This window comes from Saimiri boliviensis, chromosome 12 (assembly GCF_048565385.1).
Source record: "Saimiri boliviensis isolate mSaiBol1 chromosome 12, mSaiBol1.pri, whole genome shotgun sequence".
NCBI classification, from domain to species: Eukaryota; Metazoa; Chordata; class Mammalia; order Primates; family Cebidae; genus Saimiri; species Saimiri boliviensis.
Genome location: NC_133460.1, coordinates 22,121,205 through 22,134,607, shown reverse-complemented (window position 1 = coordinate 22,134,607; position 13,403 = coordinate 22,121,205). Strand labels below are relative to the sequence as shown.

The window sequence follows — 13,403 nt, the reverse complement described above, 5'->3', positions numbered from 1 at the left end:
TTGATGCAGTTCTGTGCACACTTCATGGTCCTTGCCTGGGTCCAGGTCTGCCTCCTCAGCAAACTAGAGAGTCCTCAAGAGCAGGATTGGCTGGGTGTGGGGGCTCATGCCTGCAATCCTAGCACTTCGGGAGGCTGAGGCAGGAGGAATCACTTGAGCTCAGAAGTTTGAAACCAGCCTGGGCAGAAGAGTCAGACCTCATCTCTCAAAAAATAAATAAAAATTTAAACGAGCAAGACTTATCTGATTCATCCCTGGAGTCTCATTGCTCAGCACAGGACTGGATTCAAGAAGAGAGAGGCTGGTTAATATCTGTATGTCTACCTTTCTAGAAGAATTGACCAGACTTGGATGTCAGGAGACAGTCAAAGGGAAGTCCTGCCTGATTATGGTAGCTATGGTCATCTGGAGATGGGGAACAGAGAAAAATAGTTCGGGGTTGGAGTGTAGTTGAAGGAGTACCTTGGATTGGGTTCCTCCAAAAGGAGACACTGAGATGAGATTTTGTGTACAGTGACTTTCCAGAGGAGGTGATTCCAGTATGGACGTTGAAGGAGTAGAGAAGAGAGACAAGAAGGCCCGGCACAGTGGTGCACGCCTGCATCTCAGCACTTTGGGAGGCCAAGGCAGGCAGATCACGAGGTCAAGAGATAAGGGACCATCCTGGCCAACATGGTGAAACCTTGCCTCTACCAAAAATACAAAAACTAGCTGAGCATGGTGGCGCGTGCCTGTAGTCCCAGCTTCTCAGGAGGCCCAGGCAGGAGAATTGCTTGAACCCAGGAGGCGGAGGTTGCAGTGAGCTGAGATTGTGCCACTGCACTCCAGCCTGGTGACAGAGCGAGACTCTGTCTCAAAAAAAAAAAAAAAAAAAAAAAAGGAGAAAAGCCAATAAAGCATGTGTTTTTTTCTTTTAAGACGGGGTCCCACTGTGTCGCCAAGGCTGGAGTATAGTAATGTGATCACAGCACACTGCAGCCTCGACTTCCTGGGCTCAAGGGATCCTTCCACCTCAGTTTTCCAAATAGCTGGAATTTACAGGCACACTAGGCTGATTTTTGTATTTTTTATAAAGATGGGGTTTCACTATGCTGCCCAGGCTGGTCTCAAAACTCCTGAACCAAACTGCCTCGGCCTCCCAAAGTGCTGGGATTACAGACGTGAGCCACTGCACCTGGCATGAGGGTGTGTTATTTAACAGGTTACCACCAAGAGCAGTTGGAGCCTGATCCCAAAAAGTGCACTCTGAGACACTGAGAAGAACACCCTGTAGCAGTGATCCCTCAGGGGCCAGGTGGTTGGGGTGTTTATTTCCCAATTTGTATCTGTCACTGGCTAAAAGCTGCAGAAACGCCCACACACACTTCAGGCCTGCTGGGAACACGGGGCACACTCCCTCCTCCTGAGAGCAGCCTCAGACAAGAAACCCCGGGAGGAGCTGCAAGTCAAGGTGTCTGGAAACTGTATATGATTCCAAGGTGGGCCATGCAGATATAAGGGTGAGGCACCCGCAATGTCTGCCTCAGGGGGTGATGAGTTTAAAGTGCCTGAAAGAAATCCAGCACCAAGTGTCAAAGGACACGTGTGTGTTGCAGACAGTTCAGATAAGGTCTCTTCACCACAGCCGTCATGTGACATCTCCCCCTCCTGCTCTCCCCATTGCTGGCTCCAATCCAGCCACAGTGGCCTTTTCTTTCTTCCAAGGCATCAGACTCTCTCCTCCCTGTCCTTTGCACCTGCTGCCTGTCTGCCGGGAATGCTCTCCTTGGCGCTTTGCACGGCTCCTTCTCAACTTTCGGCTTTTAGCCAAGACCTTACGTTTCACTACCTGGTGAAGGTGAACTCTTCCCACCTCCCCTAACTTAATTCTCTATTTCATCCTTTGTACTCTCTCTTTTTCCTTTCTTCCTGGTTCCTTCCTTCATTAGCAACCACATATGGAGACCAGCTATGTACTGGACCTTGTTCTAGAATCAAGGAGAAAATGGTCAGCAAAACAAACGCACTGCCTGCTCTCTGGAGCTTCTGTTCCGGTTGCAGAGTCAGATGGAAGCCGGGGCCAGGCACAGTGGCTCATGCCTGTAAACCCAGAAATTTGGGAGGCTGAGGCAGGGGAATCAACTGAAGTCAGGAGTGTGAGACCAGCTTGGCCAACATGCTGAAACTATGTTTTTAATAAAAATATAAAAATTAACCAGATGTGGTGGTGCATGCCTGTAATCCCAGGTACTTAGGAGGCTGGGGCAGGAGAATTGCTTGAACCCGGAGGTTCAACCTTGGGAGGCAGAACTGGCAGTGAGCCAACACTGTACCACTGCGCTCCAGCCTGGGCGACAGGGTGAGACTCTCTCTCAAAAAAACGAAAACAAAAACTTCTACTTGTAAGAGCACTGTGTGCTAGGAAGGAACTAGGGAGGGACCATCGCACGGAAACCAGGGAAGCGCTGGCTTTAGCTAGGCAGTTGGGAAGGTCCTACTCCTTCATCATACGTGTCACTTTTGTATTTGCCTGTCATCTGTCTCCCCTACTAGACCTCAGCTCCCTGAGGGCAAGGGGCATAGCTGCTTGGTTCCCCATTGTCTCCCCAGAGGCTGGCACAGGAGTGCTCGATAAATATCTGGTGAATGAATGAATGCCAATTTGGGCATCCTCAAGATAGAGAAGTGGTTACATGCCAGAGGGACATTCTTCGGGGACAATATGTGGAAGGGGAAGAGCAGGAGACCAGGGAAGACCACAGGAGAGGAGCCTCAGAGAGGAAGCGATCGGGGGGCCTGACAGAGGCTGGAGCTGAGGACACCTCACCTTTTCCTGGTGCCCATACATGGTCTCTGCAGCTGCTAGCTCTTCCTGATGAGCTGGAAAGGCCTCTGAGGACCCATCATTTCCAGCACCAGAGGTCCCTAGAGTCTGGTCCCAGGGGGTCACCCTGGGATATGGGGGCTTACAAGGAACCTGAACTTCTAAACACTTGAAACCCCTGGCCCCATCCTCCACACCTGAAAACCCCCGGCCCCATCCTCCACACCTGAAAACCCCTGGCCCCATCCTACCCTGCTGGGACTTGGCTCAGGTCCCAGATGTCAACTCCTCCAGGAAGCATCCCTTGACTCCCAGTCTGGGTTAGAAGCCACCTTCTGACTTCTACAGCTCCCAATGCTTCCCTCAGTCACACCCTGGCCACACCAAGTGTCATCTGCCCAAGTATTTGTCTTTTAAGCCTGGGGCTCCCCAGAGCAGTGAGCCTGACTCATCTCTGGACTCAGCACCACCCAGCACAGGGCTAGGCCAGGAGAAGCCTCAGGTGGTGACAGATTGACCAGTAATGGCTCTAGACAGGACGATTGTTCTGCCTTGACTGGGACACCTGGGGGTGGGAGTGAGAAAGGGTTACGTTGGGGCCATGATTACATGAAACATACAGGTGATCCGAGATGTTGTGGGCCAACAGTAAGAGGGAAGTTGCACCTTAGTGCCCAGAACCAAAAGGTGGGCACAGCTGGCACTCTGCATACAGCTCCACCCTTAAAGGCCCTTTAATAGGGGAAAAAATCTGGCAACCAAAGGCAGTGCAGGAAGGGGAACAGATTAAGTGCTTCTTTCTTTCTTTCTTTCTTTCTTTCTTTTTTTTTTTTTTTTTTTGAGACAGAGTCTTGCTCTGTCGCCCAGGCTGGAGTGCAGTCACATGATCTTGGCTCACCGCAACTTCTGCCTCCCGAGTTCAAGCAATTCTCCTGCCCCAGCCTACTGAGTAGCTGGGATTACAGGCGTGTGCCACCACGACCAGCTAATTTTTGTATTTTTAGTAGGGATGGGGTTTCACCATGTTGGCCAGGCTGGTCTCAAACTCCCGACCTCATGATCCCCCCACATACGCCTCCCAAAGTGCTGGAATTACAGAGGTGAGCCACCATAAGCGCTAATTTCAAGACTATAGGGAAAGACAGGCACAGTGGCTCACACCTGCACTCCCAGCACTTTGGGAGGCCAAGGTAGGAGACCGCTTGAGCCCAAAGGTTAGAGGTTGCAGTGAGCTGTGGCACCAATGCACTCCAGCCTGGGAGACAAAGTGAGACCTCATCTCTTAAAACAAAATAAAACAAACAAAAGAATAGAGCTGAAGAAGGATGAGGGCGGGAAGGTTCTGTGGGGTCCCAGTTGGAGCTCTTGTCCTGGCTCTGCCACTATCTGTACAGTCCTGTGCAGGTCGCCGCCCTTTCCAGGCTCAGGCTCATCTGACACTTGAAGTAGGAAGTGCAGAAGCGGCCACCCGCAAGGGCTGAGGCTGCAGATCCCGCTGCGGTCACGGTCACAGGGCAGTGGCCTAGAGACGGCCGGGGACAGAGCCAGCGCGGGGACAGGGCGTCAGGGCCAGGCTCCTGCGCGCATTCAGAGACAGCACCAGGGAGACGTGGAATGGGTGTGTTTATGTAGGTAGAAAAAGTGCACAGAACAGTGAGGGTACAGGGAGCAAGGACTTCCTGGCCTGGCCTCGGATTCGCTGGAATTGCAAGGACTTTCCCCTAGTCCGGGGGCTCCCTCAAGGGTGGGAATAGAATGGAGGCTCGCGCAGGAGCTCTCTGTGTGCGAACCACTTTGGGGGCGTGTGGGTTTAGGTCTGGCTGGGCCTTTTCAGAACTTGACCCCCTGAGGACTCAGGGTACCCTAGGGACGGGGCTCTCCATTGAGTGGGGCCTCACGATCGGAGATCAAGGCCGCGGGGTCTGGAGGACCTGGCTTTTCCGGGAGGGCGCGGCCTCCTGGGGAGGGGGCGAGCCGGGCGGGCTGTCAGCCGAAGAGCTTCAGGAAGCAGGGCTGGCAGTAGGGCTTGCCGGCGCGCTCCTGGAACGAGCCCTTGGTGAGCGGGCGCAGGCAGAAGGTGCATGTGAAGTGGTCCGGGTGGAAGCGGCGGCCCAGAGCCGACACGCAGCGGCCGGTCACGGGGAGGCCACAGGTGGCGCACAGCGAGCCACGCCGTGCGTGGAAGTGGTTCTCGCACAGTGGACGGCCCTCGTGCTCGAAAAAGCTGCCTCCCGAGAAAGGAGCGAAGCATTCCTGGGGAAGGGAGGCCGCGAAAGAGAACAGACAGGTCAGCGGCCAGAGCCCCAGCCAGACGACGCGCGTTACTATCGAATGAAGTACGGGGACCCCCGCAGCCGGCCCTAGACGAGAAGCCACCTGACCCTGCCCGGAAAACTCGCCCCACCCAAGGCACCTGGAGCGCCTCCCGTGACCCGCCCCTCCAAGGCCCCGCCCCACAGCCCTGCACCCTTGACCCGCCCTTCTCAAGGCTCCGCCCCACAGCGCGCACCTTTAACCCTCCCCTCCAAGGCCCCGCCCCCACAGCGCTGCACCCTTGACCCGCCCCTCCAAGGCCCCGCCCTACAGCCCTGCACCTTTGACCCGTCCCTCCAAGGCTCCACCTCACAGTCCTGTACCCTTACCGCTCCTCCAAGGCCACGCGTTAAGCCCTGTACCCTTGAGCCGCCCCCCAAGGCCCCGCCCTGGCAGCCCTGCACGCTTGACCCCCCACCCCGTTCAAGGCCCCGCCCCGCAGCCCTGCACCCTTGACACAAGCCCCGCCCCACAGCATACACCTTTAACCCGCCCCTCCAAGGCCCTGCCCCATAGCCCTGCACCCTTGACCTCCCCTCCAAGGCCCCGCCCCCTCGGGCGCACCCGGCAGACGAAGCAGTCTGGGTGCCAGAGCGCGCTGAGCGCCGAGATGTAGTTATCCAGGATGGGGCCCTGGCAGCCCTGGCAGCGCGGGGCGAAGAGCTGCAGGAAGTCCCGGCGGCAGTAGGGGCGGCCCTCGCGCTCGTGGAAACCTAGGAGCGGGAACCGAGTGGGCTGAAAGCAAAGGGTGCGAGCGGGACGGGGGACCCAGGAGACCTGAGATCTGAGGCCGAAGGAGGGGCAGTCCGAGGGAGCCGTGGGGAAGGAGGAGCCGGGTCTAGGCCAGGGCAGAGCGGGAGAGCTCGGGCCTGGAGCCTGTGAGAGAGAGGCAGGGCCAGAAGAGAGCAGGAGGAAAAGCAATGCCCGGAGGACTCCGGAGGTCAGAGGGGCCGGGGCGAGACGTCGAGGGGACCCGCAGCTTTTAAGGTGGGAGTCGAGTCCACTCTCACCCTCATCTCCGAAAGGCTCCCCGCAACTGACGCAGCAGAAATGCTCTGGGTGCCAGTGGGTGCCCAAGGCGGTCACCATCTTCTGCAGGGAGGGAGCGAACACTCAGCGCGGCCTCAGTGCCTTCGCGCCTTCCTCTCCCGCGCGGAACCCGGGTGACTGGCCTAAGGCTTGCGTGGGGGGTGGGGGGAAGGTCTAACTAGGAAGTTGGGGGCTGTAGACGTTGCCAAAGTGTAGGGGTGGAGTGGGGTAGTGCGAGTGGGGCGGGACCCATGCGGAGGAGGCCAGTCCCACAGCTTTCCGGGTGAGACCGGGAGGGCTTGGTGCGGCGGGCGGGGCTCACGTGTCGGATGGGTTGGTTGCAGAAGCCACATCTTGGGGAGAAGCGCTCGAAGTAGCACTCAGGGCAAAAGGGGGCTCCATCCTTCTCGAAGAAGCTGCTCCCTCCCAGGGCGGTGGAACAGCCTCCGCAAACGAAGTGCTCTGGGTGCCAGGCGCGGCCCAGAGCCGTCACCACCTGTGAGTGGGAGGTGAGGCGGGGTCAGAGAGGCTCTGACGGCCGCATGCTCAGTGAGGCAAGGTTTACACGACGTTTTTCGAGTCTCTGAGCTATCAGAATGAAGGATCCAGTGTTCAAGATCCTGCAGCCTGTAAGCGATGGAGATCCAGCTCCAGCTTCCAGCTTCGCTCCATTATTCATCTATACGTGGGGCACACTAGGCACAGCGCCTGGAGCCCACAATACGTTTAGGGGCCCATAAAAACGTTTTAATTTTTAAAAATCAGAGTAAGGCCAGACTGGGTGGCTCACACTTCTAATCTTTGGGAGGCTGAGGTGAGAGTATGGCTTGTGCCCAGGAGTTTGAGACCAGCCTGGACAACGTGGTGAAACCCCATCTCTACAATAAATAAATAAAATTAGCCAGGCGTGGTGGCTGGCACCTGTAGTCCCAGCTACTCAGAAGGCTGAAGTGGGAGGATTGCTTGAGCCCAGCAGATGGAGGCTGCAGTGAGACACAATTGCACCACTGCACTCCAGCCTGGGTCACAAAGTGAGACTTCGTCTCTAAATAAATAAATAAATAAGAGGGAGCGAGTGAAAAAATCAGATTTTAAAAATTCGGAATAAAAAAATTAACTGGAAGAAAATGCTTTAATATGTAATAATAACATATCTATCTTTACACTAACACAGGCATAAAAAACTATTTTAATGGACGAAGGGATTCATGAAGATTAAAGTGCCTATGATCCGCAAAAGTTACAATGTCACCCTGCTTTGCTGAGATGGGCAATCCTACACTGGGAGTCAGGTACTTAATCTAGAAGGAGGAACTAGGTTAACCGTTAGGCACAGCTGTTGTCAATCACATCTGTTCAGTCACTAAGCAAAGGACCAGTGACCCCAGTCCAGACTCTGATGGAGGAAGACAGCATCTTTGTAGATGTGTGAGAGATGGTGGGTGAAGCCACCAAGTGTTTTGTGAAGATCAGATGAGATGTGGGTTTGTAAAAGAGATGGCATAGTGCTTGGCACACAGTAGGACCACAATAAATGGTAACATGGTTGGAATTTTCACCCTACCACTAACCTGCTGTGTGGTTCAGAGCTACGGTTTCCTCATCCATAAAATATAAGCAACAATGATACCCACTTCCCAGAGTTACTTATTAAAAGGAACAGCATAAAGCCTGGCTCTCAGTAAAGATGGGTCTGTGACGGGTCTCTGCCTTGCTTCTCACAAGGCTCCACTTACTTGTCCAGCAATAGGTTTATTGCAGGAGCCGCAGAGGCCCTTGGCCTGGGTGGGAACGCCCCGGCGGCTGAGGTCAGACTGCAGCAGCCCCAGCATGGTGTCTAGGCTGCCCTTGCCAGTCGGCTCTGGTGGGGATGGGGAGCCCTCATTCGTGGAGCTCGCCACTGGTGGCTGGGTTGGCCCAGAGGCTGGAAGCTGCAGCAGGGAGGACAAGAGAGTTGACTCAGCAAGGCAGCAGATGTGGAAGGGTCTAGAAGGGGTTGAGGAGCTACAAATGGACACTGGCCCACTGCCCAACTCACGTGGTTCTGAACGCGGAAGTCAGAGAGTGAGGCCATCAGTCTATCCAACTCCAGAGTGGCCGAGGTGGCAGAAGGCTTTGGGAGGCCAGGAGACGGGCTGGAAGGGCTGTGAAGAACATGCTTGTGTTATCTCAGAGCCTCCCAGAGTAACGCTCTCTCTAGTGACTCTGACATCCAGGACCCATCTCTTCTCAGCCCTGACAATGACGTCAAACTCACAGGCTGGGTCTTTTCTTGTCTTCAGACTGGTCTTCCTTCTGCTCTCCTGAAGCCACCTTGCTAGATGGGAACTGGGACATGATTTCATCTGGAGAGAGGAGAGGAGGATGCTGCACATAGGACCACGCTCAACCCACTCTCCCACTTGAGGCTTTAGGTCCCTTTAACTGCTGCTCTGGGAAGTGTATTCCCCTTAAGTCTCTGCCCTGCTCTTCCTTCCCCTTCCCTCATCCAATCAAATCCTCTCTCAGTCACCCTGGTACCTGTGATGTTGAACTGGGTGGCATTAAGTTCCTGAAGCAACCGATCTAGCTCACAGAGTCCAGTACCCAAGACACCACTGGAAGAGGAGAATGGAGGGGCCGCCGGGGCTGCAGGCTTTGGGGACCGAGGCTTGCATACCGTGCTGGGAAGCAGAGTGGGAGCCTGGGTTCAGGGGTGGGGATTCCAGGCCTCCTCACCTGAGCTTCAGTTGGCCCCTATGCCCCACTTGCTAGGCTCCTCACCTGTACAGGTGGTCCTTGTCCCCCGAGGCTCCTGAAGACTCCCCAGATCCTGTCTACGGAGCAGAGACGAACAGGTGGGATGACAGGTCTGCACTCTGCCCCATTCAGGCTGAGATCCCCATAGCTTAGGCCGAGCTTGGCCCTAGTGGCTGCCCCAGTCCCCAACATCCGATCTCACCTGTGACTGGTGGCCATAGGGTGGGGGAGGGGTGAGAGGCTCCGCAGGGCGCTCTTTGGGAGCCCCTGACCTTGGCATGTGTGAGGTGGTGGTCTCCAGATCAGAGAGCAGGGCGTCTGCAGGGAGAAACCATCAGGGAGACAGACAAGGGCCATGATTAGATCAGAAGGTAAGCTTCCCAGTGGGCAGTACTACAGGACAGAAGCCAGTACTAAGACCAGAGGTCACAGGGCCACACCCAGGCAGAGCACTGATCGAAGGGTAGCAAGGAATATTTATGACCAGAACATCTCAGTTGCTGAGGCTGGGAGCCAAGCACAAACCCAGGCTCCTGATTCTTTGTTTTCCCCCCATCTTCTCTGATACAGTCAAAATGGGCTCTTCACTCAAGTCAAACTTGGCTCCCCTCCAAATTGCTCCATTGGCCCCATGCCTGACCCCAGCTTTCTGATTGGACGCTCTCTCTTCCACGCTCACTAACTCCTCCCGCTACCTACACAGACCCCGCCCAGCCTGGCCACGCCCAGGCCCCTGAGTCCCGCCCGGCGCTCCTTACTAGCGCTTCGCTGGAACCTGCCTTCTGATTGGCTGCTTCTCCGCGGTACCGCGTCAGTTACCCCTAACGAGCAGCGCCCTCTACCGCCGGGGGCAGGAAGCCCCTCTCTCCCGTAGAGCGCACAGCCTTCCAGCCCCAGGCTCGGCAAACCGGGAGGACTAGATACCTGTGTCCCCCTTCCGGACAAGACACCCACCTCCATCCCTGCAACCCCAGATCCGGGTCCTTTGAGCCCTTTCCCTTCCAGAACCCAGAAGTCCTGCCTTCAGTCTTCGTCTCTGAGCACCCGCGTGAAACCCTGAAGCCTTCGCGGGCTCCTCGGCCCTCCTGGCCTACTATTCTCATTCTTGCCTCAAGGACCTGACCCCACGGTGCTCAGGAGCCCGTAACTCCTCTCCCAAAACCCTGGCGCAGGCAGGCCCGCTTTTTTCTCCAAAACTTGATGCCAGACTTTCCCGTGCCGTCTACTTTCCCGATCCCCGGGCCGAGGCCCCTTTAACCCCTCCCTCCCCAGAGCCCCGCGCCCGGGCGCCCGCGGGCGCCGCACCTCCTGTTCATCCGCCGCAGCCTGGGATGGAGGAGCGGAGCGAGGAAAGAAGGGAGGGAGCGGCCGGCCCAGGAAAGGCAGGAAGGGAGAGGCAGGAAAGGGGACGTGGAGTTGGAAAGGAGGCGCGGGCAGAGGCGAAAAGCAGGAGCTAGAAGACAGGGATGGGGAGATGCGGGAGTGCGACGGCGGGGAGGCAGGTCTGGGCAGCGGTGAGGGGCCGCGGACCCGGGGATCCGGCCCCACTCACCCAGGTCCTCCATGGCGGGGCGCGGGCGGGTGGCGCGGGGCGAGCAGGGCGGGGGCCGTGTCCGGTGGGGGCGGGGGGCGGGGGACGTCCGGGAGCTGGAAGCCCGGCCGTGACCATGTAAGGAAGCCGGGACCCGCTGGGATAGGGATTGGGGGGGGGCGATGAACGGGGGAACCCGGGGTGGGGGCGTGGAAGGGAGGGAGCGCCCCGGCCCACCCGAGCTCAGCCCGCCGGCCTGCCGCGGAGGCGGCCACACCCCAGCCTTGGCCTTAGCTGCAGGGAGCCCCAGGCGGCCAGAGCCAGAGAGAAGTGGCTCCTCCAGACCAAGCCCTAGAGCAGCTGCCTAGGGAGACTTACAGACACAGACTGAGGCCCCCAAGCAGATACCCCGCAAAGCCAGCTCCTGAGTCCTAGACAGAGGCCCCCTCCCACCCATGCCATTCCTGGGAGACTTGTCCCAGATAGAATTTTTGGATTGGTAGCAGGAATGATGTTCTAAGGCTCAGTTAGACCGCAGGTTCAGAAACCTTCCCATCAGAGACCCTGACAGATAAATAGAGGCCCCAAGAGGCATATATACCAGACAAAAAACATATCTCAACGACGGGGACAGACACAGTGAACCCACCCACAGACTCCACAATAGGACCTTTCCTCCAAGACTTGGTCACAGACACAGGTAAACTCAAAGCCGGAGGCAAGCCCCTTGCAAATTAAGGAAAAACGCTCCTAGGCGAGCACCCCACAGCCAGCCTGCAAGACAAAGCCCTTCCCCAACACTGAGGTAGCCCAGGCCTGCTCCGAAACAGCCCTTTTCCAAGTTACTGATGAATTCAGGGCAGAAAACAAGACACAGTCTCCTGCTACAAAGTAGCAAGGCCTTCCCTGGATGAGACCCTGGGAAACAACGTGGAAACTAGAGGCTCTAGAGGTGGTTATGGACAGACAACTGTGCTGCAGCCACTCTCCTGGACAGATCTGAGCACTGGACTGTGGGTCTCAACTCAGGAGCAAATCAGAACAACCTGGGGAGCTTTTTTAAATGCCGGACAGGCGAGGTGGCTCACGCCTGTAATCCCAGCTACTTGGGAGGCTGAGGCAGGAGAATCACTTGAACTCAGGAAGCAGAGGTTGCAGTGAGCAGAGATTGCACCATTGCACTCCGGCCTGGGTGACCGTGAAATTCCAACTGAAAAAAAAAAAAAAAAAAAAAAAAAACCCAGATAATTAACGAGTTTTTGTGAGGATGTGGAGAGATTGGAACCCTCACACATGGCTGGTTGGAATGTAAACACAGAGTTACATGATCCAGCAATTTTACTTCTAGATATCCAGCAAAGAGAAATAAAAGCATATTCCACATAAAACTTGTGCATGAATATTCATAGCAGCATTATTCATAGTAGCCCCAGAGTCGACACAACCTGAATGTCTACCAACTGACGACTGAAAAAATAAAAGTGGCATATCCATGTCTTTGTTTTGTGCTGCATCATAGAATGCCTAAGACGAGTAATTTATAAAGAATAGAGCTTTCTTTCAGTTCTGGGGGCTAGAAAGTCCAAGGTCAAGGGGCCTGCATCTGGTGAGAGCCTTCTTTCTGCCTCATCTCATGGCAGAAAGCAGAAGGGCAACACGGAGCAAGAGATGGGGTGGGGTGGGGGCAGAACCCATCCATTTATCAACTGTCCACTCCCTTGATAACTAACCTGCTCACGCAATAATGCCATTAATCTTTCATGAGGGAAGAGCCCACATAACCTAATCAATTCTTAAAGTTCCCACCTCTCAACAGTTGCATTGGGGGTTAAGTTTCCAATACAAGAACTTTAGGGGACATGTTCAAGCCATAGCAATCTGTAAAGTGAAACTATTATTCCTAATAAAAAGAAAGAAAATGCCACCGTGTGGATGAACCTTGATAACATTATGCTATGTGAAAGAAGCCAGACACAAAGGATCACACATTATGATTCCATTTATATGACATGTCCAGAATAGGTCATATGTAGAGATAAGATGTAGATTAGTGGTTGTCTAAGGTTGGGGGAAAGGGAGTGTTACGGACTGAATGTTTGTGTCCCATTCCCCCAAATTTATACATTGAAGTTCAACCCCCAGTGTGACTATATTTGAAGACAGAGCCTGGCCGGGAGCGATGGCTCACGCCTGTAATCCCAGCACTTTGGGAGGCCAAGGCGGGTGTTTGAGACCAGCCTGACCAACATGGTGAAAACCTGTCTCTACTAAAAATACAAAAAAATCAGCCAGGCCTGGTGGGGACACCTGTAATCCCACCTACTTGGGAGGCTGAGGCAAGAGAATTGCTTGAACCCAGGAGGTGGAGGCTGCAGTGAGTCGAGATTGTGCCACTTCATTCCAGCCTGGGCAACAGAGCAAGACTCCAAAAATAAAAATAAAATAAAATACTGATGCCCAGTCCAATGTGAGCAAAAAGGGCCCAGGCATCAATGGTTCTTTTTTTCTTTCATTTTTTGTTGTTGAGACGGAGTCTCCTCTGTTGCCCAGGCTGGAGTGGTGCAATCTCAGCTCACTGCAAACTCCGCCTCCCGGGTTCAAGCAATTCTCCTTCCTCAGCCTCCCAGGTAGGTGGGACCACAGGCATGTGCTTCCAAACCCAGCTAATTTTTGTATTTTTAGTAGAAATGGGGTTTCACCATGTTGGTCAGAATGGTCTCAATCTCTTGACCTCGTGATCTGCCTGCCTTGACCACATGGATAGTTTTTCAAAGCTCTCTGTTTGGTTCTAATGCATAGCCTGAAAACCAGAGACCCGGACCAACACTCACAGAGGATCAGACAGCAAGCGCCAACCTCAGCTCTCCATCTGCAACCAATTAATAAAAAGTCAAAATACAACAGCTTGGCATGGATGTGGAGAAGAGGGAATACTTACACAATGTTGGTGGGAATGTAAATTAGCTCAACCTTTACTGAAAACAGTAA

General features: G+C 54.8%; 1 protein-coding gene across 3 annotated transcripts; it reads right to left on the bottom strand.

Moving 5' to 3' along the window:
* Positions 1–4,409: 4,409 nt before the first annotated feature.
* On the bottom strand, positions 4,410–10,503 carry TGFB1I1 (transforming growth factor beta 1 induced transcript 1). Of its 3 annotated transcripts, none has more exons than XM_003930030.4 (11): positions 10,437–10,503; positions 9,087–9,202; positions 8,909–8,961; positions 8,666–8,808; positions 8,403–8,490; positions 8,184–8,289; positions 7,882–8,076; positions 6,468–6,641; positions 6,127–6,208; positions 5,681–5,829; positions 4,410–5,056 (listed from the first exon to the last, which is right to left on the bottom strand). In XM_003930030.4, exons 1-11 carry the CDS (start codon positions 10,447–10,449, stop codon positions 4,790–4,792), a joined length of 1,386 nt encoding a protein of 461 aa, XP_003930079.1. In that variant the 5' UTR covers positions 10,450–10,503; the 3' UTR covers positions 4,410–4,789. The 3 variants fall into 3 exon arrangements, with proteins under 3 accessions (XP_003930079.1, XP_010338952.1, XP_074238159.1); XM_010340650.3 differs by lacking the exon at positions 10,437–10,503 and adding an exon at positions 10,190–10,412; XM_074382058.1 differs by lacking the exon at positions 6,127–6,208 and having other exon boundaries at positions 4,861–5,056.
* Positions 10,504–13,403: the final 2,900 nt, after the last annotated feature.

Excerpts from the sequence above, each read along its gene's own strand:
- TGFB1I1 (XM_003930030.4), bottom strand. Across the intron at positions 6,642-7,881 it reads ATAAACCTATTGCTGGACAA|GTGGTGACGGCTCTGGGCCG; the intron begins GTAAGTGGAGCC and ends TCCCACTCACAG. Across the intron at positions 5,057-5,680 it reads CAGACTGCTTCGTCTGCCGG|GAATGCTTCGCTCCTTTCTC; the intron begins GTGCGCCCGAGG and ends TCCCTTCCCCAG.